Genomic DNA, 26543 nt, shown 5'->3' on the forward strand with positions numbered 1-26543 from the left:
AAAATGTTATTGCTCATGTGTTTAATCAGGGGATTTAATACTTGTAGGTAAAAAAAAAATACATACATACATTTTATTTATATATATATATATATATATGTATGTATATATATATATATATATATATATATATATATATATATATATATATATATATATATATATATATATATATATATAAAATACAAAATGGGAGGGCAAATTAACTGCAAGTTTACCTGTCAAAATAAGGCAAAGAGCTACTTTCAGAGGTGATCATCCATTTTATCAGAATACAGAATACATATACTGGTTAGGTATATGCATACATATATTGTGTAAATATAAACACATATATATACACACACATGCATATATATACACGTTTAGAACTGGGATTGATAAGGTCCATCAAGTGTACATAGAAAAAAAAAAAAAATGTGTTCAATGCCAGAGAAATCAGAATCAGTATAAGGCTCAAGCCTAGGTTAGTCTCAGCCTTAAAATTAGTAATACCATAACCAGGAGTTCAGGAGAACACTGAAAAGCAACACTCAACACAGTGGCAGCCTAAAACAAGATGGGCACTGTTCCATTCTCTTCTACTTCCTCACCTTCTATAAGCAAATAGCTGAGCAATACCAATATGGTACAAATATTCATGAGGCACAAAGAAAGAAAAAGAGTCAAGTTCAAATGTAAAGTTGACAACACTGGCAGCCATTATCAGTTCTATTGCAGTTCTTTTTTTTTTTTTTTCCTTCTCTTGACTGAATCCATTTCTCAGTGGTGGTGCAGCATTTATTTAACAGCTGCCCATAAACAGAACTAAGCAATTCAGACTGGAGTCTAGACTTGCGCCTTTATGAACAAGTGTAGATTTGTTTAGTCTACACACACTGAAGTGCAAGTGAGAAGTCCATGGGAGCTCAGTAGTTGAACTTCCCAGCCTGATTTACAGGTGAGGTGGCAGGGATAAAGAGTGGTTTAGGAGGGACATCAGGTTTTAGTGAGGCTGTGCGACGGACCACAGCTCCACGCTGGAGCTCAGGCTGCTCGCTGTAGCTGTGCTGACGTGTCAGGTAGCCATTGGGTATGAGTGGGTGACGTGCATCGCAGCCTCCGGTAGAGTTAACCCGGGCAAGAAGTGGGGGATGGTGTGAGCGACGGCTAAAGCTTGGTTCTCGGCAAACGGCTCCTCCAGCTGACATGAGCGAATGGCGCTGGGAGGCATGACGTGAAACCCTCTCCAGTGTAGACTGGTGCTGGGAGGGCATCTCTGGTGGCACATCCATGCGACGTGTCAGGCTGTCTCTAGGCAGGGTGGAGGAGCTATAGTAGGGAGCTGACTCTGTTTCAGGGATCTGTGGCTGCACGCGGTTGGCAAATGCCATCTGCCCCGAGTTAGCGGATATGGATGAGGTAAGCACAGTGGGGCTCTTTCCAGTCGCAACATTAATCTCATGAATGTGCTTGAGGAGCTCATCAAGTGAGGTCACATCCACAATCTTGTGTGGGTAGCAGTGTTGTGGCTGACTTGGGACACGCTCAGAGTTGTGTATCTTGCGCTCTTCCAGATGCACAGACCCACTCAAAGGCTGTCGGCTAGCCAGACCATGGGTGAATGGAAAGACCTGCTGAGGAATTCCAGAGCTAGGCCTAGAGCCAGCCATATTGTGAGACTTGGGCTCTTTGGCATTGTTACAATTTTGATTCTTCTCCCACTGGTTCTTGAAGGCCTTCATGCTCTTGATTGGCAGTTCAGGTGTCGAATCAGGGGTTGGAAGCCCAGACAGCTCAGAAGAGTGGTGGTGATGCGGATGTATCAGCTCTGCCATAACACCATGGTGGCCATGTCTCCGCCCTGACTGATCCTTCCCATTTTGAAAGAAGGCATTATATAGCTTTGGAGAAGATACCTCCAGCTTCTCATCCTTGCCCTGGTTTTCCAGAAGGCCATTCAGCTTAGCCAGACTTCGCAGAGACAGAGCATGAGGGATGGGAGCCTCCGGGTCCTTGGCCAGTCTCTTAGTCTTGTTAACATTGTAGTTGCAGTAACAGGACACAAGGAACCCAGAGAGGAAGGCACCCAAGACAAATGCCACAAGCACACATGCTATTAGCAGAGTGTAATGAACACTGTGGTTAGACTTGTCAACTTCAGGAGGACGACGGACTCCTGAAGAAAGAGCAAAAGAGAAAACACAGTATAGTGAGTGGGGCAAGATCTCATAACAAGAAAAAAAAACAATTTGAATTGGCAAGTCCTCAATCAGATATTAGTAAATGAATGCTGCAACTTATAGCAGTTTACAGCAGCAGCAGATCTAATGCTACAAAATGTTTACAAGCTTGGCATTCTCTACTGACTAATAAAGCTTTATGTGTGTTCAGTGGATTTAAATATGATGATAGGCTTTACTGGCTATTTAAAACCTCACTGTGGATTTAAGATGGGCAAAGTTTAAAAATAAAGCACCTGTTTTGCTTTTGATAAAATAACAAAAATATAATAATAAATAAAATTTTGACTACCTGTATCTAAAAATACTATTCTAACAGTCTCAAATTATTTGAATAAACCTTAGATGTAAAATACATTACTATGCCATGCAGACTGAGGGCAAAGGTGACATTTGCTCTACATAAAATCTGAGCTAATTAGTAAATTATTTTTCCAGTTTTTGCAGACATCCGTCTTCTCTATTCAAGGTCAAGGAAATGTGGACAAAACCCTCAACAACTTCTCTGCAGAAAAAGCCCTTAAACCTGCATGCCTAAAAAGAATACATTTTCATAAGGAATATTCAAAAGTAGTTAACTAATTTACAAAATGCTTTCTGAAAAACATTTTCTATATTACAGAATAGGTAAGGCTGGAGATGGTACATAGTGTTATAACATTAAAAACAGCTGAAAGGGATGCAGATGTTTAAGGGCTGGGGCATGTGCTTAAGCCAGCAGGAGCTGTGCACCTGCTTTACTTCACAATGCAGCAGCAGGTAAATACAATATAGTGGCAGTGTAGGGGGTGAAGGAAGGAGACAATATTGAGAAAAAGAGGGAGAAACGAATCAAAAGGTGGAGGAAGGAAAGTGCTATTGTACTTTCATGCAGCTCCAAGCAAAAGCACAATTATGAATGCATAATAAGTTTGGGGTACAAGGGAAAAAAAAAGATAATCTTCCTCCAGGCATCAATACAAACACATTAAGAGAGTAGAGCCTGGCATTTTGCTAGCTATCAAATAAAGAATGCCTTTCTCCTAAATGTTTTTTTCTTCAGCTGTTTGTAGATGCAAACTGGAAGGAGTTATGGCAAAATAAACTCTGCAATATTCCGGTTTGCCTCATGGCAAAAGAACACTTTTCCCTACCTTTCTCTTTTCTCTCTCACTTCTGCTTGGCAGAAGAATTATATAGGTCAGTAAATAGTTGGAAAGACTTGCTCCCACCGAGCATGTTTCTCTTTTTACCTTTCAACAGCTCAATGTTTTTTGAGGAAAAAAGATAGGACTTTGTAGCAACTAGTGTTATATCTGCTGAGAGAACCAAGAAAACTAGAATTGCTTTTTCTCGCTTTCTTATCTAACCTCCGATAGTTGAACACTGGTAAAACAGTGGCACTCTGACTGAAGAAGGGGAATTTATGAATAATGGAGCTCTTCCATTTATGATTCTGACTCACCAAGCCTCTGCAAGGCCCTAAACTATACACACACACACACATACACACAAGCCTGGAGTGCTCTGAGGGCTACCACATGCTCTGTGATGAAATGACTAATTCCTGATGCATGTGTACAGTATGTGTATTGCACTAGGGGGCACAAAAAAGGGACACATCGTATCTGCTCCACACATAAATTGTCAAAACATGTTTGACTCTCAGCCAAGGATGAGCAGATGCCCATAAAAGATAAATGTTGCCCCACTCACCCTCTCACTGCTACCAGACTGTAAACAGTCTCTGAAGGCCAGCAGTTTAAGGTAGCTTACTCTAACAAATGATGGAAGATTCTGCTCACAATCGAAAAACATTTAAGCTCGCTGGAGAAAAACATATGACTCCTTCTTTGCCGTAATAACAGTATCCATCACACCTGCCAGGTAAGAATGCCAACAGTTTCTTGCCAATTTTATTTTAGTCCACTTTTCCACTGACTGGGTCTGCAGGTCAGCTAGAGTTTGTGGAGCTTGTTGTTTTACCTACTCTTCCGGTTAATCCCATAAGCATTCTATGATAATGAAATCTGGACATTTTGCAGGGCAGTCATTATGTTTCAGTGTTCCATCATGCTCACTCAGAGAGTTGACTCTATGTACCCTGAAACAAGGAAGTATCCATGATATAACTGACTTGCACAAAAAGCAACCCAATAGTCTGGCTAACGACAAGCAAACTGACTGATTTTTATGATTTGCTCCAACCCAAGTGCACCTCATACTAACATTGTACAATAAGGTGAAGCTGTTTAACAGTCAAGTTTGACCTTATCCAGTCCTATCTGTGCAAACAGAATTTTCGTTCTAAATCCAGATATGCATATGTTGTTCACAAATAGCTGAAAACAGACAAGCTAACATCCCTGTTCTATTAAACTCATCATCTCAACTCACTTTGTAAATCTCTAATGTGAAGGTAAAATACAGTTTTCTTAATGGGAATAAAGCCTGTACAATTGTTCCATGCAGAAAGGCTGTTAGTCCAGTATTTCTTTTTTTTTTTTTATTGTCCGTTTTCTACTATGGTGATCTCCTGTACATGATTGCTTTTGCCCAATGTCTACAATTGCCAGATAATGTATATTACTATACTTAAACTTAATTACTGGCAGCAAATACTCTACACGTCAATGTAAACTCTAGAGTCCAATAGGCATCATTATACAGTTGATATAAAAAGTCTTCCAACCTTGTTAAGATTGCAGGTTTTTATGGTAATTGATCTTTATAGCATAACAATCTTTAATTTTAACAGGACATTTTATTTACATATAGCCTTGTTTCATCCTACATTTACATACATCAGTATGCTTTTACATGAAACATTGTACATGCTGGGATTTATCTGGCTAAATTGGATACTCTGGAAGAATTCAAAATAAAATCTTCTAAATGATATAGAATATATTGAGTGAGACTGGTTAAATAAACATTATGAATACTTTTAATACTTTAAATACTAAGTTTTCTTTGCATTTTTTGTGTGTTTTTATGATCGTTTGTGTTACTTTGTTCATACACAAAGCAATTTGCGGCACTTGCATAATATGTTTGTGTACAGTGTTAAACACAGCTAAAGATAACAGAAATGTGTGAAGAACAGGGACAGCCACATTACAGACCATCAGATAATGGAAGAGGGAGAGTGGGAAGAGTTAGTGAAGAGAAAGCGAGATGAACATAAGGTGGTGCTGACTAAAAGGTATGAGACTAAATATGGTGGCGCCGAGGGCAAAAGGGAAGTGGAGGAGTGCAGGAGATAATGCAGAATTGGAAGACAGTGATGGACAGACTGTTAGCTAAGTGTTAGTTTTTCTCTTTCTCTCTCTCCTTTCCCACCTGTATAGCAGAATCTGTTCTAATAGTAGGAAATAGAAAGAACAAGAATAGACAAAAACTCTGTTACGTAAGCCTGATTACAGCGAGAGAAAAGTGGATGTGGATAGTGGGAAGTAAGATGGCTCTAAGAGCTAATTTAGGGTGTGACAGTTGAGAACACAGCGTTAATGGCAAAAATCCTAAAAATAGAAATAAATAAGGACCAACTGCCATGAATTTTGTGCAAGAGCATACAAGGTGTGCAATATAGCACAAATCTAATTATTAATCATGTACACAAAACTTTCTCCAGATTGTTTTCATTTTCACATAATTTCCCTGCTCCTAATCATACCCACTGATCGCACTCTTACAAATAAAGGTGCCAATGTGAAGGGGTTCTGATCCATAAACAATGTTAATTACATAGTTAGTCATATTTCAGATAAACTTTTTTTTTAGATCCATCAGACAAAAGTTTGTCTATGACATGACTGCAGGACATTCTTTTTATCAGGTTTAAGTCTAGTCTTACAATTGATCCCAATACCTTTATTAGGTGAGGTCTAAAGTGTCCTAAACTTCAGCTCACAGTATTCTAGAACAACTCCAAACACTTGAAATGCACTGACTGCCCATTTCAGTATAATACAGTACCCTTACCCTTGGCTAGCACCACTTTAACTCATCCTTCACACTCTTGGCCTGGGAAGTATGTGCTTATGAGGTCTCTACAATGATCTACTCTTTTGAAATCCATTCCAACAATCTAACCATCAAGATGAAAGGATGGCATGCCTCTCTTATGAACTTCAGTATAAGTAAAGGGTGATTACTGATGATTATTTTATATGCATTTAGTAGGAGCAGGCAAGCACTGCTAAATTAGCTTAGTTTTGCCCGACATGCGCAATAGAAAAAAAATCTCTTTCTCTAATTCATTTTTGAGGCCATGCCTGCTTCGTCACTGGTTTCCCCAACTTAAATCAATCCCTGGCGCAGTGCAGTCTGGGAAGCTATGAGCGATCAGCAATCAGACTTAAATACAGACCAAAACAGCGAGGCTGCTTCTAACCGAACACGAGCGTGATTAGATTGCAGTAACTCAAATCACCCTGGTTTGACCCAAAAGCAGGATGTGAACGAAACATGCTGTTTATTGTTACTCGTGAGAAGCAATTTTGACATTGGAAAGGCAAACTATCATTTGGAATCTGGCTATATTTTGGATGCCTGGCCCGAGGAACTGCTGGATACAGTTCACAAAAACTGCTGATGTCATTATGCATAAATTATTTAGCACCGGCTCTGCCTTTTCCCATACTCAACTACACAACTATGCTTCCAGTCCTGTCTCATTCTGCACACATCCCTGCAAAAGTTTCCTGGTTTTCTGGTGCAGTGTGAACTGGACCAAACAAAATACAAATCTTCACATTACACTGATGACCAGTGCCTGGCACTTTTGAAAAGCTCATTGAGGTGTTCTCTACTGCCAAAAAACTATACCCAACTCATTTCAGCCACACGGTTTTCAACATTTATAATGAGATACTAAACAGATCACTAAAAAACCCGAATGACCCCTCTCTCTTTCTCTATCTCTCAAACACACACACAGTTGAATTGAATAAAAAATTATGTTGCAATTTGCAAGAGTTTATAGACACTATAACAATAACCTTTTTTTTTGTCCCAAGATCAAAGAAATTCATCACGCCTCAGTCCTAAAATAGATATATCATACTATTCCATATTCTGCTGCATTTCTTTTGTTGTTGTTGCAAAAAATTGTCCTGCTTTGTTTAAGTCTCATATGCAAAAATTAACAGCCTGATTGAAACATATAAATAACAAATAAACGGTCTTTGTGATCGAGTTCATTTGCTACAATCATAAAAGCTCTGATGAATTAAATAAAGTGCATATCTTCTCTGTCAGCAAACGACAACACAGAATCCCAGTGAGATTTTTAGTTTGTAAAACAGTTTTAAGGTACATGCAGTGCTTGATGCTTTATGCATGCAATAACTTAATTAAGGATAGGAACAACAGAAACACTGCAAAAAAACTCTTCTTTATTATGGCACATAAGAAGGAAAAACAGAAGTGTTAGGCACATGCAGTTCAAGTTTCTGGCTTTCCCACATTACACAGTGAATGGATGAAGCAGAGCTGGTCCATGTCGATGGATCAGCTAATCAGTCAGAACTCAAACCAAAAACGAGCAAAAGTGGATAAAGGCGTGCAGGATATATGGCAGGAGCAGGGCGTTCTACAGGAGCAGAAGTTTCTACAGCAGCACTTTTAACCCTGTTCTCCACCGACAGCCCAGAGGGGGAAAAAACCCCAAACTTACCTTCAGCTCCAGCATTGTCAAGCTGGAACATGCAGAATTTGATCTTAATTGCACTTGCATAGAGGCAGAATAAATGTCATTCTGTTTCTATGCCTTTGCTGATATCTACAACTCTACATCTTCGCATTTCATTGGCTGAGTGCGGGGTTTTATTTTGCCACACAATGAGGGAGAAGGGAGTCGAGGAGAAGAGGAATTGAGGGCTGAACAGAAGAAGGTCACTTAGTTTAGAGGAAACACGAGGCGGGTTAACAGCACGCTACTCCGCAGAGCTCAGAGAGAGTGGGGAGGACAGGGGACAGGAAGGAGTGGAGAGGAAGTCAACAAGTTTGGAAAGAACAAGCGCATTACCTGGATTACACACTGTGTGGACCTTCAGTTTACACTAAACCATGTGTTTTACTGTCTTGCTGACAACAACCATTACCTTTTATGCTTTGTGAGTGTTTTTAATTCTGTTACTGTTTTTGCTGCAAACAGTTAATTCAGTAATAACTAGCACAGCAACACACGTCTCTTACTCAAAGTATGAAATAGAAAATAGAAAAAGTGGACGGCATCTATTTTTTTTTCGCAATTTTTGTTCCATCTCATAAGGTATTAATAACCGCAAGGCCAAGGGGCTTTTTAACAGTTCAGCTTGAGTTCATGTCCGGTGTCCTCTGCTCTCTCTCAGTCTAATGAGCTACAGACACAAGTATCCTGCTCCCGATTATGAGGCCAGCCTCCTTCTGTGCACGCACAAATTATCGGAGGAAAGGAGTCTTCGACGCACACTGGTTCACTTCATTTGAATTCATAAATGGCCTGTGAGTGTGTTTAAAATAGCTGCAGTAGCGGATACACGCCGTAGACACCTCTGGGCAGTAATTGGTGCAAGTTTTTCTTCTGCTGGAACCTGAGGCATCATTATAGGTTATAGGTGGGTTATATTATAGCCAAGGTGGGTGTCTGGAATATGTAATAGTGAAGCAGACCTTAACCTGTGCTCCCAATTTGCTCCTTTTACACATAATAGCCAGGACTGAAACTAGGAATGAAGAATGCGTGTCATATTATAAATGCATCAAACTGATCTTGGTCCCAAGACAGTAATTTATAGTTTTATATTCCATTTACTCTGCACAGACCTATGCCTTATTTAGCTTTGTTTGTGTCTAGTCTCTCTTAGTCTCTGAATTATTTGTACTTTCAGTTAAGGATCAAACTGAAATAGTCAGAAAAATAGAGGAAGCTGATAGATGAAGACTGAATTGTGGGATAAAGAGAGCTTTGTAGACCTCAGAACAGAACAGAAACTCTTTAATACAGCATAATAGTTTATGATCCTTTCACTTCGAGTTTCAGAGCTCGGGTTGTCTCACCTCGGCTACCGAAACACATCACCGACCAAGTGTTTTTTTATTAGCCAGTACCCCTTGGCTTATTTATTTGTTGCTGGCATTCTCATTACGGGTTGAGTGGATGATCATAGCAGCAACAGTGAGAGTGCATGAGAGCGGCACAGAGCTCGGCAGGAACAGGATATATGAGCTCCTATTCTCACAGTGGAGAAACTCCATCAGGAACCACAGGGGGAAAACGCACCCTAATGGCTAAACACAACACGCCACGCATTTCGGGATATTATGGATTCTGAAAAGGAGAGGGAAATTGCTGTTTTAATGGTTTATCATCTTTCATAGAGCATCAATAATTTTGTGTAATTTAAGCAATAAATATAGATTGGATGCTCTCAGACAGCACAAATTGCTTTATACTTACTAGAGAAAGCTCAATTTAGTTGTGGAAGTCAGCAGGCTGCACATTAAATCACTCATTGAAAGATAAAGAAATTAGATCTAAAGTATTCTCTTTTGATATTGTGTAATTACTGTGTTTCATAAACAAGCTAATTTATTCAGGTTTTTTTTTTTTTTTTAATATAGAAATATATTTAAGAAATACAATTTATTTTATATATTTAGCACACTATAGGTACTCTGAGTGAGTGTGTGTGTAAAGCTAAGGGCCACACAGTAGGATCCAGTACAGCGCAAAAGGGTTCAAACTAAAGAAAATGGTGAACTAGAAGACAAATAATAGATTTTGAGCCTCTCGCTGCCCCCTTACCCTCCATCTCCACACTGATTGGCTCCAAGCCAGGGGAGCCCTGCCCTCCCCGCTTCCCCTCCGCAGGGTGGGTACCTTTTTCAGAGACACTTGGCCCTTTAGGCAGAGCTGGTCCCTGAATGGTTGGGCTGGCGCTTGTGGGTGAGGTCTTTCCTGTGGTTGTGTTGGAAGGGGGCAACAGAGTTAACCAGTCAGTCAAGTCCTTAAAGTGCATCATATTAACATACAAAAAAACAAATAATAATAAAAATAAAAAAAACAATATTTATGCCAATATTTTGTGTGCATGCAGTAAAAAAATAAAGTAGCTAAAAGATCAAATTAAAAACATCACTATTATATTCACTGCTGAAAGCGGTCCATGTGAACTTCAGGAAGTGGTTTATGCTTGTAAAAATGTTTTGCTTGTCCTTTCTGTTCAAAGACAACTGTCCCTTCTAGACAAATCCATAAACAGAGGGATTCCCTTTCACAAACGGTGCAAACCAAAAAGCCTACGGTAAAACCAATAACCTTTATAGGAACTCTTACAGAGAATGCGTCCATGGCTAATTTAAGTCACTCAAGCAGCAGGATCACATTGTGTGTTATTTTTGTTGGATCACATTGTTGTTCCTACAGCCACTTGCACCAGCAGAATATTAAGTTTGACTGCGAGTTACACTGATTTTACGATGCAGCAGGGTGACGCGTTCCTGCTCTGTCTCCCATTCTATGGACAGAAATTGTGTGAAACACAACACAAAGAACACACTGATGTTACTGTCCCCTGAATACATGCCAACAGCATGACAAAGACTGAGAAGCCAACAAGATTTCCCCTAAAAACCGACAAGGGGTTTAAACTTTAAATTATTCAATACTCACTGAATACAATTCTTTTTTTTTCACCTTGGACAGTTAGGAATCACTAGCTTTTTGAAGAAGTGCACACAAAATGGCCAATTGTTGATGAAAAAAAGTTTCACTATGCAACTGTATAACCAAGAGAGAATTTAAACCTTGCAATGTAAAGAATCTGGATTGCAAAACAGACCCATTCACTCAACATTAACTAGCAGTGTGTAAAATATTCAAACTTTCTGCAAAACATCACACTCCCATTGTGATAAATAAAGTATCTATCTATCTATCTATCTATCTATCTATCTATCTATCTATCTATCTATCTATCTATCTATCTATCTATCTATCTATCTATCTATCTATCTATCTATCTATCTATCTATCTATCTATCTATCAAAAAGACAGTCTAATCTATGGTCTTAATCCAATTAAGATTATTGGCTGCTAACATTGATAGACATTGCAAAGTAAAGTTCATGTAATGCAAGATAGAATTTGCTCTAATTTGATTATTACATTCATGAGAACCATAGCCAGAAAAATCAGTCGTTTTCATAAATGTATAACATATATGAAGTGTATAACAATTATGAAGACAACTGATTTTTCTGGCTCTGTTTCTCATGAATGTAATAATCAAATTAGAGCAAATTCTATCTTGCATTACATGAACTTTACTTTGCAATGTCTATCAATGTTAGCAGCCAATAATCTTAATTGGATCAACATTTATTGCCAATCTATTACCTGTTAAGTAAGGAGCTAGTTATACTATATAACCATATGCTATATAGACAGCTGAATTTTGTGGTTAATATCTGCAGTTTATATTTGTGTTAAACTGTATATGATTGTAGAGGTTGTTGTTCTTCCTAAGGTGCATTTGTACATTTTAGTCTGAAACCATGTAAAATGTTTACTTGTGTGTAAACACAAAAGTAAGGTACATTTAAAATCTAAACTAGGCTATGAGTTCAGTATGTGCATCTGGTTGCAGGTGTTAAACACTTTCCAGAGCAGAACCTAAACTAGGAAAACAATGCTTAGTTTGAAATTCTGCTTCCTGATTCCCCTCTGCTTCTATCAGGCTACAGATCTTCTTATTTTATTCCCTCACTGTGTCTGTAAAGCTTGAATTTGCAAATTACAATTCTGAATTTTTACTACATAGCTTGACACTCGGTAAGTCTGAGGGCCTCCCCATCTTTAATACTGCAGCAGTTCTGCGAAGGGAAAAAAATTCCATAATCTTCAGCCAAGACTGTTTTAATTATTGATGCCTTGGTAAAGTTCCTGCTCCTCAAATGCTGAGTGTCCTTGAAAGGCAAAGTAGAGGGGCTTCCAAGATTGACTGATGGTTAATGAACCGCCTTTATACCGTTTCCATGTAACCAGGCAGTTCACCAGCTGCCACATACATGCACATATTTGTAACTATCTTTATGAAATATTTCCATTAACTTTTGTGTAACTGACAAACACCCTCAACCTTAACCTTATTAAACACACATAAAAGCAGCAGTTTTACTAACCAAATGTCCAAACAAAATCATGGGGACATTTGGTCCTCATAAAGAAATTAAAAGCTGCTTCTCACACAAAAGATTTTTGGCAGTTTATCAGCGTCCTTCCAATCAGACCTGTCAGTGGGTGATCTGCACTAGGCAAATTTAGCCTGCGCACTGGGGGGAGCCAAGCCTGACATGCCAGCACCATGCTACAAGCCTGAATGATATTACTTTCATTTATTATCATTCAGACCACTGGGGGAGAAATGGCAGAATATGGTGATTGTAAGTGAGAACAGTTTCATTGTGCTTGCAGCTAAAAATGTGAGAAAGAGCTACATTTTCTTAGTGGGGCTGTGCAATCAAATAGCCCAGAGGCCATTATAGATCAGAATTTCCACGTTTCTTTCCCACGATGATATCTAGATGTACTGAGCAATTTAGAACATGGCACCTTTGGTGAGGCATTTTTGGTGAGCAAATGTACTGGGACAAAGTATTAAAGTAAACAAACTGTAGTTAATTTGCCATAACTGAATTAAGCTGGTGACCCACTGACTTCAGTCAACTATTGTATTCTTAATTTGTGATATAGAGGCTAATCTTGGTTCCAAAATAGTTGTGGTTCATCTATGCACTTTTTTTGTGATTTGTGATATTCTTACTGCTGATGAGTGATTTGAGTCTTGTGGTATACCCACGTCATTTCTGCTCACTAAGATTGTGATTGGCCCTGAGCTGCGGCTGTTGTTGTGATATCACTGACTGTTCATTTTGGGTTTTTCATTACAGCTCTCCCAATGTTTCTCTCATCAACTGCTGTAGTGTTCTCTGGTGACCTGTTCAGCCTGTTTACCAGTAGTTTCCTTCTTTTTAATGACATTTCAAATTTCTGTGCTAACTATGTGCACTGCTTGTGCAATGTCTTTGATCAATTTCCCTCTTTTTAAGGCTTAAAAATGACTTGTTTTTCTCCAGTAGATCTCTGGACTTGTTGGTTTATCCTTCACAGGTGAAACATATGGCTCAAACCAAGAGTAGACATTCAAAGCTATTAATGTCTTAAACAAACCATCTAACAGGACACAACTGGGCAACAGAAAACATCTGTCAGCCATATGTTCCTATATTTTAGATTTTTTGGAAAGTAGGTATTTTAGAAAAAACAAACAAAAAAGCGCTATGTTCTAATTTGCTAACACGCTTCGGCATAAATACGGGAAAATGACCTAAAATTCTGATTAAACCAGTGAGTCATCTTTTAATCTCAAACCTCAATTGTTTTCAGTGTATTGCATAGAGGCTTTGCTGTTACTTTGATTGGGGACTCTGTGTTGAGAAAAAGAGGTAGAGAGGGAGGGGTGGGGTGGTGGGGCAGGCGGTTACAGAGGTCTGTAAATGCAGTGTTTAGCTCAGTAAAGGGGTGTATCTCTGCATAAATAATTGCCCTGTGCTATATGCTTTGTCTCAAAATTAGAACACACCAACACAGGATTCAAAAATTTAATTACCAGTTATTTTATTGCGCTCCGGAAAAGCTGCGACCGCATGAGATTTGAACGAAATTAATCCGTAAAAAAAAAAAATAATAATAATAACTCCCATAATGCATGATCCCCTCTCTCCAGCTCGCTCCCCCTGACTGACACTACAGCACAGAGGTGGACACCTGAACTGCATCTATCCTTTGTCACATTTACTGAAAGACTGCAACAAGCTTCATGAATACAGAACAGCGTTTTTTGTGCAGAATGTGAACACTGGGGCTTTGATAAGTAATTCTCAGCTGTCTAACACAATAAGAGAGTCCATTGGGTGTGTGTGTGTGTGTGTGCGCGTATGTATATACTGTGTATATATACTGTGTATATATATATATATATATATATATATATATATATATATATATATATATATATATATATATATAAAATATGTGTGCGTGTGTGTCTGTGTGGTTTGTTGAGCTGAACGGAGTTAAGTCAGCAGACAGCAGCAGTGCTGTCCGTCCGTCACAATGTGCTGATGTGCTTCAGGACAATAATTCTGAGGTCATGACCCACCTGCCAATGTGTCTGCACTGAAAAAATTCAGCTGACACATGCTGCAGCATTCACACACACGCACACAAATGTGTCAAACACTAAGCTGATCATTGCTCACTGCACTCTTTCCCACACCCATGATGACACCACACACGGATTGTATTCACTATTTCAGTAAAAAACAGCATTGTGACTCCGTGCTGCAGCCCTGATTTTATAGGCATTAAGCTCCCTGTTGCCCATTTCGGTGTTTGTACATATTGATTTGGAATGATGGCATCAATAACAGAGTGCAAGAGCATTGCTAAAGCGAGTTGTAGCGTGTTTTCAGAGGTGAGAGCGAGGTAAATTGACTTACACTCGTATCAAAGCAATATGCTGTAATACATCTACCATTTGCGCAGTCAACCTTGGAGTGTTGGCAAACAAAATGAAAAATGCACAAGCGATATGCAGACATTATCTAAATAAAAGAAGGATCCGGGTGCCTTTCAGTACAAACCGATGGAGCAGGCATGCATGTGTGCGTCTGAATGAATGAGTTTTAGGAATAAAAAGCTAAGAGCAAATGATGAATAGAATGCTGAATATATGGAAGTGTTGAATGGAGACGTGGTTTTGTGTAATCTAAGCAGAGAAGAAAGTAACTGACCGTACGCTGAATCCAGTGCAGGGTTCTGCTTTCGTGTGGTTGCCAAGACATCTATGATTAAAGGAGAAAAATACAAAACCATTAATAAGAGTTAATTAATCTCCTTTAAACTCTGCTAGATTTCTGGAATGTTTGTGTTGCGTGCTTGGGTCTGTTTAGCCTGTTCAGACTTATTATTAGCATCAGCCTCAGGTGGTTCAATCACAAGTGGACAGCTGAGACGGATAGCTGTTTACACCAGGAATTTTCCTGTGTCTGGTATGAGTCTCCGCTAACCACTTGTAATCGCATTTATTCAGTAACAGCATTGCCAAATATGTCCCAACACCACTTTACAACTAGACCCAAAAGGAGCTGGGGACCAAACAAAAACTCACTGTTTATTTTCAACCATCTGATGATTTCCTTTTCCCGGTAAGGTGCTCAGATTGGTTGATAGAATCTGTATGCATTTTGTCATCTAACTACAGTTCTAACGGTTACAAATAAATAGATGCGGAAGTCATAATCAAAATAAAATGCAAGTTGCTTATGTAATGCATTCGGCAAGAGCAGGTGGGTATGAAAAAATGCAAATTAGTCTCTCGCAATAGCTTCAACTATGTTTACAGTTCAGAGGGCTATAAAATATTCTGTCAAACATTAAATACAGGATTATAATGTCTGTGTCAATATATGATACAATAGATGATATAAAAGTATAGCATAATACGGTTTCAAGCTCTTGCCTGCTGATTTTGTTGTGCACATTTTGAACTTTCGTGCTCTCAGAGGCTTTAAAATAACAATAAACCTGTATGATGCTTTCTGATAGCTGAATGCAGAATATACTACCAAACTCAACATGCACATCTTCCAAACCGTATTTTAAATCCTAACATCAAAGTGCACTGAAACATGTTCTCTAATATATAACTGTAACTTCATTCAATATTCTTTAATGTAATATTGTAAAAAGGTATGTTCCATAATTTTTACCAAGATGCTGTAATTGTCTCAGATTCGTTCCTAGTGACAATGTGTTAATATACGAAGCCACATAAAATATAACACTACATTATGCATTAAATGCATGTCTGGGCAGTTAAAAAAAATAAAATAAAAAATTAGCTGGATTCCGCATGAAAAGTGTGAACCTAGCAACACTGGTGACTTTTCAGTGTTTTGTTAGTCTTAAAGCTATTAACACAACAGATGTAATATAGCCACATAGGTCTTGGCGAATATCAGTTATGAACAGGGATTAAATTCATTCAGGCTGAAAGTGTACAAAGTGTATATACTAGGACATTGGACGCTGGAGGTTTGTGCTCACCGTGGCAGCTGTCGGGATACTGCGAGAAGCCATTCTCCACATCCTGCTCAAACCCTGATCTGAAAAAAGAAAAAAGAAAAAAAAAAAACACAAACAGAAAGAACAGAATTATTACCTGCTTCATCCCTTTCTTCTTTCACACCCTTAATTGCCTGTGCTGTCAAGTACAGGACAACAGACCTGTTGCCTATCTGTCTGAGCTCGAATAGCACTAAAAGGGAAATGCAATTTGTGTGCTGTCTTTTCCAAGGTCGACTCTTTTGGCCGAGACAGTCGGGCAAATGAATGGCAGAGAAGGTGTGGATGAATGGCATCATCTGTTATGTCGCGGAGACCATCTTATTCATGGTGGGAGGAACAATCGAAAGGGTGCACATGCTCCCTGGAGCTGCGAAGCTGTTACAGAGATTATGACTGCAATTATTTAGCATGGCATTGTGATGGCAATTATTAATTGCAATTAGCAGCAATTATTTCCCACCTAGTCACGGTGCATTTGTCAGGCTGCAGAAACACCTGTGCTGTATGGGAACGACAGCAAGGGAAACGGGTTTTTGATTTGATTCACAGAGTGCACAATAGAAAAAAATCTGTTCCATGTGGCATCTTTCTAATTTCTGATGTTTGCTTGCGATGTAGCAAGCATGTTAATGGATAGAAAGAATTCATAACATGAGTTTGATCATTATTTAACTGCACAAGGCAAAATCTAATATGTTAGATGTTAGAAGTTCTCATGCATGCATAACTAATGACATACCATGTCCCTGAGAATTAATGACAGCCTTCATTGAAATGAGCAACAAATACAATATATGAATATAATATTGCATAAGTAATATATTTATTATGCAAGAGTACATTGCATTCTTTTATAAAAAAAATAAATAAATGAGATGATGAGATGTACAAAATGCTGGCTTTAAACTGATCATCCCTCTTAAAATTAATGTTTTATAATTCTTGTTCCGAACAAAATAACAGTACCAAGTGTTATTTTGTTTACGTCTCACCTTGAGAGGAAACACTTGCAGCAGGATTTTGGTCCACACCTCTAATGGAAACACTTTAAACTAATCAAAGTTTGCATATGTGGAATTCTATCTGCACGCTGTCGGTTTAAATTGAGTGTCAAGTCAGTGCCAGCATCAGCCAGATACTCCACTTCCCAGAACACACTGCAGCCTACAATCATGGGTGCCATAGACTATGAACCCCAGCTAAACACTCCACAATCACATTTACAGTCACCTGAGTTCTAATCATGCACACTCTTTTCCAATCACAACTACATAAACAGTTTGAACATTCGACCTGTTACAAAGTAATGCTTAGCATGATCTTGTTTTTTTGTGTCTCATTGCCTAGGTTTTGGATTTGACCATGTTTGCTGATCAACTGACTTTCAATCTGCTCTTGTTTACGAGGTTTTATTTCATATTTGTTAACTGTTCGCCAAATTCTTTTAATTAACCTGCACTTGCAGTTTCCTCAGACTTCACTGCATGACAGAAATTTAAATAGTTTTTGCAGAACAGTGATTTGATCTTTCTTTTACTATTTCTGTGTTGCTTCAGAAGCATGTTTGGCTTTGGCCAAGCCTGAACCTTCTTGCCAGGCATGATGATTAATCTTCAGAAAAGCCCCAAAAACCACCAGGCGCAAAACAGCCGCAAAGCCACATTGATCCATGTTTTACAGCAGGCATTAGATGTGTTTCCTTTGTATGAGGTCCACATTTAGAGCCAAGCATTATTCTATTGGTGTGTCTGGTTGTTTATTGTTATTTAATGCCATGCTAGCAGTGGTGGCTATTTCCATAGCAAGATCAAGGTGGGCATGATGAGATGTTATAGCATTTTATAGATTTTGATTATGGCAGAGTTTCTTTGGTGATAACTTTGGGAAGATTCCTTCATATGTCCTTTCTGAGTAGAAGAGCTGTCTTGTGTTTTTAAGTGTATTGCAGGCCAATAATATGTTTTATGGTCATGTTTGTTGTACAGTGATGACATGTTAGGGGTTCTTCTCCGTTTAGCAGGAAAGTGTGGGCCTGGAGTGTCCAAAAAAGTGTCTGGTCGTGTGTGGATTCGAAATGGAAGTTGAGGAATTGTCTTTGTTTTATAGTTGGGTTGATTTGATGTAGTTTGTTGTCTGTGCATTGGTCCCATTCAGTTTGCCACTTTATCAAGATGCTCTTGGGGTGCATGACCAAAAAGTTTTATCTTGGACTTGTCTGACCACAGCATATGAGGGCATTCAGAGTTTCAATCTTAATAAAGTTTTACAAATTCTGCATTTGGCCTTTATGCTGCCAAATCGCTACTTTTCACTATGAACAATTAGGGTAAATTTGGACGACTCTCGCGAGCCCTTTATTGAGATGTCTAATGAGAATACATCTCAGTCTTTCGAAAACAACCTATGCTTACCAGAAAAATGAAAATCCTTTATAAATTTCTGTAAACAATTACAGCACACACAAAAAAAAATAAAAAAAAAAATAAAAAAAATCACTTTAACAATAGAAAGAATACATAAATATTTAAATTATATTAAATAATAGTAATTTCCTCCAAATTATATAAATTGTTGTCTCAATAAATTGTCATGCATACAATATTTCCCTCTAAACCCCAGCTAAACCTCCGGAGATTGAGGTTATTATTAAACGTGTTCCAGCTTGACAACAACGCTCAGCTCAAAGAGATATCGGAGAAGACATGATGTGCAGAGTTCTGAGTGGAGGAACTCAAATGGCCTGCACAGAGCTCTGACCTCAACTCCACCAAATACCTTTGGGATAGGTTACACCACACAGCACAAAGACCTCTTCACCAAACATCAGCCTCTGAACTTATTACTCGTGGCTAAATGAGCAAATCCCAAAAGCCATGTTCCACAATCTAGTGTAAAGCACTCCCAGAAGAGTGCTAGTTACAGAAACAGCACTATAACAGCAAAGAGGGACAGAATATGGATTGGGATGTTCAAAAAGCATGTGTGTGTTATGTTCAGATAACACAGTTCAAAAGCTACTGGGCATGTAGTGTACATGCTTATCTAGGTCATGGCATATTTACATTGCTTGTTCTCACGGTACTATATTTTTCTGTCAGCAAACCACTCTGTTCTTTTCTCACGTGTCACTAAATGTAATAATTGTTAAATGTAATATTAGCAAATGGATATACCTTGAATGTAGTCATATATAGGTTGCATTTCCTCTCATAAAATTAACATATATATAATTATATATGTTTATCATTAATTTGGTTAGATTTGGTTTGGGATAATCTTATACTATATTCAACATTTTCCTTTGCAGTATAGAGATAATGCCTGGCTCTGCGAGACTACTCAATAGTTCATTTCAAACTGTCCATCTGATAAATGTCATTTTCTCATGTCCTAAACCAATACTGTGTTTCACAGTGCACTCAAGCTTGGAATTATGCTGAAATTCCTAAAATAGGCCTCACTGCATTGTCTGACAGCTCTACAGCAGCAATATTTCTGCAGGCTGGGGACAATGAGTTTTGCACCTCCCTCATCATTGTGTCATATTCTCCATTTCAGAATATAGAAGATATTCACTTTTCTAGTGCCAACTCTGATCAGCTGCATTAGGACATACATGAAAAGTATAAAAGTGTCTAAAGCAGTTATGACGAGACTGCAACAACCCAGCAAACCCAGCAAAATCACAAACTTTCGCATGTTATGGTATAAGATTATAACCTGGTATAGGAGAAAGCCATAATATTGCACTTGCATTACACATGCATTAGTCATTCACCATCTTGATCTTAATTGGTGAACAGATAGCCAAGAGGCGGGTAATATTAAATACAATATAAAAAAACAAAATCATATGATATTTGATACTCAACATGCATCAAAATTTAAGTTTCCTAGCAAACTAGCAGGAGAACAGAAGTGATGCATTTAGAAATAAACCTCTAGGTCAATCATTTTTATTCGATGTTTATAAAAAATAAACATTGAAAAGAAGACAAGGGGGTTAGTTTGTAAAGAAATTCTAAATAAAATACATTATTTTTGAAAATGACCATAACATTTAAGATATAGGAATCAGATTATTTAATCTTATTTTTCCAGCCAATACACATACTTTAGTAAGACTGTAAAAATATAAACAATTGCTAAATAAACTAGTTATAATGTAAATCATGCATGGTACAATGTACTGTAATATAAAATACATTACAGACAGACAGACAGACAGACAGACAGACAGACAGAGAGACAGACAGAGAGACAGAGAGACAGACAGACACTTGATTCATCCAAGTGGGAAATCCAAGTGCACAAACATAGGCAATAAGGCCTTGTTCTAGCATTTCAGTGTTCTATGCACAAAAACAAGGTACATCATGACATGGTTTGCCATGGTTGGAGAAGAAGTACTTGAGTGGTCAAAGCCCTGACCTCAACCCCACTGAACACCTTTGGGATGAACTTAAACACAGACTGCACTGCAGGCTTCCTCACCTAACATCAACACATGACCTTACTAATGCTTTTGTACCTGAATAGCCAGAAATTCCAAAAGCCACACTCCGAAATTTAACAAATTCTTCCCAGAAAAATGGAAGCTGTTTTAGCAGCAATGGTTTGCATACAACACATTTTTTAATCTATAAAAGCATCAAGATGCTAATGTGTCACATGCTGTGAATTATGCCATTTTGTTTTACTCACGCTTTGACTTCCTTTACATCCTGAATTATAATTCATGGGGCAGTGTATCAAGCAGGTGTGGTGGAGAGTTGTTTAGTGTTATAAAAACACTACCACAGTAATGACAGTCCAAGTGTTTTATCATCATATTGCCCAGCCATAGTAGCAGCTAAATTCCAGAGTGTCATCTGGAGGAGCACAGATTTGACCACTGCACCATTTCCTTTCATACAAGAATGATCTACACAGATTAAAAAACAGGCAAAAAATAAAAAATTTAATGAAATAGTGCATTAGGTAGTATAGCCTATGCAGCAGCAACATGCTGTTTCAGTTGACACAAAGATCTTGTGTTCTCGATATTCAATCTATCTGGCCTCTTCCCTCAACACAATTTACATCCCGTATTTTTATTAACCTCTGAGAGCAAGGGACAGAAACGGGGAATTTATATGATACTCCCTTATAATAAGCGGCAGTCTGTCAGTTACCCAAGTGCATGCGCAATTTCAGAACAGAAGTATGGATTCAGTGCAAATGTATTACACCCAAGCAAACAATTCTTTTTTAATCATGCATAATCACGTAGACAACACGCATTGTTGTCGTTATGTTCCGTTTCCCTGGGGAAATATGGGGTTGCACACACAAAGTCCTTTTGTCATCCATTACTGTGAGAAACCTTTGATCACAAAAAAATTTTAACACAAAAGAGACTTTTACAAATCAGATAATGGATTCGAAAAATGCATAAGCACTTAAAAAAAAAATACCATTATGCAAAGTAGGGCAAAAACAAAAAGCTTCATGTCTCTGAAACAGTCGTAAAAAATGTGCTAGGAATTGGACACTTGAGCACAATGAGGAAAAAAAAAAATGCAAAGATCGCATGCTGAGAATAGCACAGTTTAGCTGATTACTGTGGTTGTCAAGTTTTAAAATAAAGTATTAAACCCCACTTTCATACCAACAAGCTGTTTGGAATCATCGCAAGGAAAAAAGAAGACTATCCTCAGAACACCTCACAAAATCGTCCACTTAAAATTCCACCAAGCATCATTAATGCTACAATTAGCATTAGACAAACCAAACATTTTACATCTCATCAGCATGTTATAGTGAGGGAACTAATACCCCCTGTGATACTTGCAGGTGGATGGCTGGTGCTTTAGTGCAGTTTTGTAGCTGTTGGTTCTGGGGCTCTTGTGAAGATTTATGGCATCATTTATTCTGCTGACATTTTATCCCAAGACCTGATTACCTCTGAAGAAGTTTACAAAGAAGCCGTAATTATGGAGAAGAGGGAAATTCCACATTCACAAACCTTAAAGCATTAAAGAGTTTAAAATGTTGCGAATGGAGAAATGGACCAAAATCCTTTGACAAATAGAAGAAATAAGCTTTGCAAAACAATCCTAAAAATGCATTCAGGTAGAGTCTACCTCAGTCTCAGATGGTATGAGAGTGAGTAACACTGTTTCTTAACGGTCAAAGGTTTTGAAAAGACACAAACCCGTCATAAAGCTAGTGGTTCTAACAGCGTAAGCTGCTATCTTTAGCAGATCCCCCAAGAGTTCGCTCGAGATTGAGCTGGTTGTGGTTCAGCAAACAACACATCAAAAAAAAAAAAAAAAGGGGGGGGGGTACAAAAACCTGGGAAATCAAAGCAAAGTGCCATCTCCAAAAGACCATTATTCAGACTTCATATTGACTTCAGCCGAGTTGTAGCATTCCACCCTCACTACACTAAAACCCAAAACTCATATCATTGTTAATTGACATTAAATAAAATTGAGTACTAATGAAACAGAAAGAGGGCACTGGATGCGTCACCAATAATTTCCTGGTGATATATTAAAACTGCATTCACATCAAGGCAAGTGTACTTGGCTTAAATTAGTTTGAAACTTTTTACCCAACCATACCAAAGACTTACAACAGAGCACTTTCTGTTCTCTGAGGAACAATGCTATTAAGCCACAGCTTGACCTACCAAGGACATAAATTACTCAGGAGTCAGCAGGTGAAAAGAGGGTGAGGGTGAACTATTTTCTCTCCCCCTGTAATGACCAGTGCTGGAAATGATTGGACAAAGCTGTGCAGGCTATTCACTGGGAGCATAAATATCCATGTTGTGTCAGCAAGGAAGCAGCACATCATTAATGTACAGATGACACTGTCCTGCTAAACCCTGATGAACGACTTGTCTGGCTGATTGGAGGCCTCGCTCTGGAATCGCTCAAGTCCTGCAGCATTGTGCTCACCAAGTGTCATGGCCAGGTTTCAGTTAGTTCTGAAGCTCTATTAAATGATCTTAGCCATAACACAGTGCAGGTTACGCTGCAGAGAAGAGGTGCACGAGTAGGCTTTTGTCCGAATCAAAAGGTAATTTTTGAAGATGGCTAAGTTCAAGTTAAAACCCAAACTCTGCCCAATCCTCATGATTGGTTGTGGCATATTATTCAGTTAGAGTCTATTTCTACAGCAGGTTTAACAATGAACACAGTAGGATACATTTATTCCTTAATTAACAAGCTGCAGATGATGTTGGCAAGGAAAAAAAACCCTGAGACAATAGAGCCTAAAGGAACTGTGTACTATACGGCCAAAATATGCCATTGTATAATTCATAATACTGTTCACTGCTATGCTTTCACATTACCCTTGACGGGAACAAACTATTGACAACTCTATCTGACTGAGACAGAGCACCGTTTTTTCCAAAAAAGGTCAATAAGTTGTCAAGCTATCTTGCTTGCCAGGGAACTTTATGGAACTTCTATTAATACATTCCACACATTTCATTAGCAGGAGGCTGGTGGAGCCTACAGTAAATATCACAAACAGAAGATAGTCATGTGATTTAGAGGCAATAACTCTGAAGCGCTATTTAAAGAGATCAATACTCACATTTAGATAGCATACCCAAGCCTGCAACATGCCTCGACTAACTCCACAGCGTAATTTACAGCCAAATTTGTGATGAGAAAATAAGCACTCGGAGTGATTTAGAGTAGCAGCCATGTTTCAGTGGGACAAAGGTGCTAAAGGCCTGCTGGGTGGTAAGGCTAACAGCTAACAGTTTTCTCTCACTCGATCTCAATCTCTCGCTTACTGTTTCACTCTCTAAGGTGCTGGTTTGGCATACACAGGCATGGTGGCTGAAAGCCATTGAGCTGAACATTACTTTCGATTCCATGCATACAGACAAAGTGTGAGATAGATTGAGGCTTCTCCCTCCTCCCCTGGCTGAAAGTAAAGGCTGGTCAATAGAAGCTTGTGACACATACAGTTGGTCCTGTGTGGACAAATAAATAACACCAGGCTGCGTTTGATCGATATCCCTGCATAGGTGCAAGCATGCCTCACACCCATTTATTTCCTTTAGCCTGCTTGCCACCAAACAAAAAGGACGGCTGTACACCTTGGCTTCACAACGTTTTGACATGCTCCCGAACAGGTGACCCAAATTTGTGCAAGATGTTGGCATATAATTAATACTGATTCAATGAAGCACATTATTTTGGATAACATGAATTAAATGTTGAGGAGGCAGGCAGCAGAGCGCTGAATGAAAACACAGCACAGCACTTTTAAAATAAAGCATCAAAAAATACACAAGCAAAATGACCCCCACTGGGGGACATAACACAAACCTTTAAACAATTAAACTTTTATACATTAAACAATAAATCACTTTCTGTTTTAAGCTCTGCAGTACTGTGCAAATGATTTGGGCAGGTGTAAAGAAATGCTATAAAGTAAGAATGCCTTCAATATATATATATTTTATTTGTTTATTTTTAATCAAATCGATATTTGGTGTGGCTACCCTCTAGCTTCGAACTAGCATCGATTCTTACACTTGCACACTTTGTACACTTGCAAGTCTATTATTATCTAATTATACCTAGCTAGTGCTACTGATTATCTATTTCATACGTAGCAAACAGCAGTATAGGAGTCTTAAAACTGAGGGAGGAACAGCCAAACTCTGCTACTAAGGTGAGGTTGTGGAAGACAGTTTCATGTCACAGGTCAGAAACCATGACAAGACTGAGCACAGCATCAAGACACAAGGTAGTTATACTGTATGAGTAATGTCTTTCCCAGGTAAAGATTTTAAAGAAGACTGGGATTTCAAGATGTGTTGTCCAAGCTATTTTGAAAAGGCACAAAGAAACAGGCAATGTTGAGGACCGTAGACGCAGTGGTCGGCCAAGGAAACTTATTGCAGCATATGAAAGACACATCATGCTTATTTTCCTTTGACATTGGAAAATGTCCAGCAGTGCCATCAGCAAAAAAGTGACAGAGTCCAGTGGTACACATCTACTTTCCAGGAAAGTATGGCCAGAATTGGTCTTCATGAAAGAACCGTGGCCAAAAATACTTCAGACGTGGAAACAAGGCTAAGTAACACTACTATAAATGAAAACATTGGAACTGGAGTGCAGAAAAATGGTTGCAGATGGTCTGGACTGATGAGCCAAAATGAGAAATATTTGGCTGTAGCAGGAAGTAGTTTGTTTGTTAAAGGGCTGGAGAGAGGTACAAAGAGTGTCCGCGGGCAACAGTAAAGCATGGTGGAGGTTCCTTGCATGTTTGGGGCTGCATTTCTGCAAATTGGGTTAGCAATTTGGTCAGGATTATTGGTGTCCTTAATGCTGAGAAATATAGGCAGATACTTATCCATTAATGCAATACCATCAGGGATGCATCTGATTAACCTCAAATGTATTCTGCAGCAGGACTATGACACTAAACATACAGCCAATGTTTTTAAGACCTACTGTAGCATAGAGAAATCACAGAGTCCTGGAAGTGATTGATTGTCCCCCACAGAGCCATGATATCATTATCATTGAGGTTGTCTGGGATTAGATGAAGAGACAGAAGGATTTGAGCCAGCATATATCCACAGAAGATCTGTGGTTAGTTCTCCAACATGTTCGCAAAAACCTACCTGCCGAGTTCCTTCAAAAGCTGTGTACAAGTGCACCTAGAAGAACTCATGCTGTTTCGCTGGGAAAGGCAAAGCCAAATATTGATTTAATTTAAACTTCTGTACATTTATTTCCCGTTTTGTTAATTGCTAAAAATAATAATGATAATAAAAATAAATAAATAAAAATACAACTTTTTTTTCCCTCAATTTTAAGTATTCTTACTTTACAGCATATTTCACACCTGCCTTAGACTTTTGCACAGAACTGAATATGATGCAAGTTTAAAATGTCAGTGCATATTCCAATATCATTCTAAAAATGTATTGTTTCTATTTCTTGCAATTATATTGATTTTTTTTTATTTTTATTATTAACATTATTCTGAGATTAATTATGATTTATTAATATTGAAATTTTTATTTCAGGTTTAGTTCTTATGTAAGGACATTTTAATTATCATTCCATTCAACGCTATGTAATAAAGAAAAAAAAAAAAGAATAATTATAAAAACAAACACAAAAAAAAAAAA

General features: G+C 38.3%; 1 protein-coding gene across 9 annotated transcripts in view; it reads right to left on the bottom strand.

Moving 5' to 3' along the window:
- Nucleotides 1-243: 243 nt before the first annotated feature.
- sema6cb (semaphorin 6Cb) overlaps nucleotides 244-26543 on the bottom strand; it is a 128186-nt gene continuing 101886 nt past the window's right edge. For 3 of the 9 annotated variants that reach the window (XM_083550755.1, XM_083550757.1, XM_083550756.1), the window contains 4 exons: nucleotides 16361-16419; nucleotides 15046-15096; nucleotides 10069-10146; nucleotides 244-2158 (listed from right to left, as the gene is read on the bottom strand). In XM_083550755.1, the coding sequence (XP_083406881.1) occupies nucleotides 909-2158; nucleotides 10069-10146; nucleotides 15046-15096; nucleotides 16361-16419 (1438 nt within the window). In that variant the 3' untranslated portion in view covers nucleotides 244-908. Of the gene's footprint in view, nucleotides 2159-9993; nucleotides 10147-15045; nucleotides 15097-16360; nucleotides 16420-26543 lie in introns of all 9 variants that reach the window. The other 6 variants (XM_083550752.1, XM_083550754.1, XM_083550753.1 and 3 more) reach the window with 2 other exon arrangements.

The sequence above is a fragment of the Silurus aristotelis genome (assembly GCF_946808225.1).
Source record: "Silurus aristotelis genome assembly, chromosome: 1".
Taxonomy (NCBI): Eukaryota; Metazoa; Chordata; class Actinopteri; order Siluriformes; family Siluridae; genus Silurus; species Silurus aristotelis.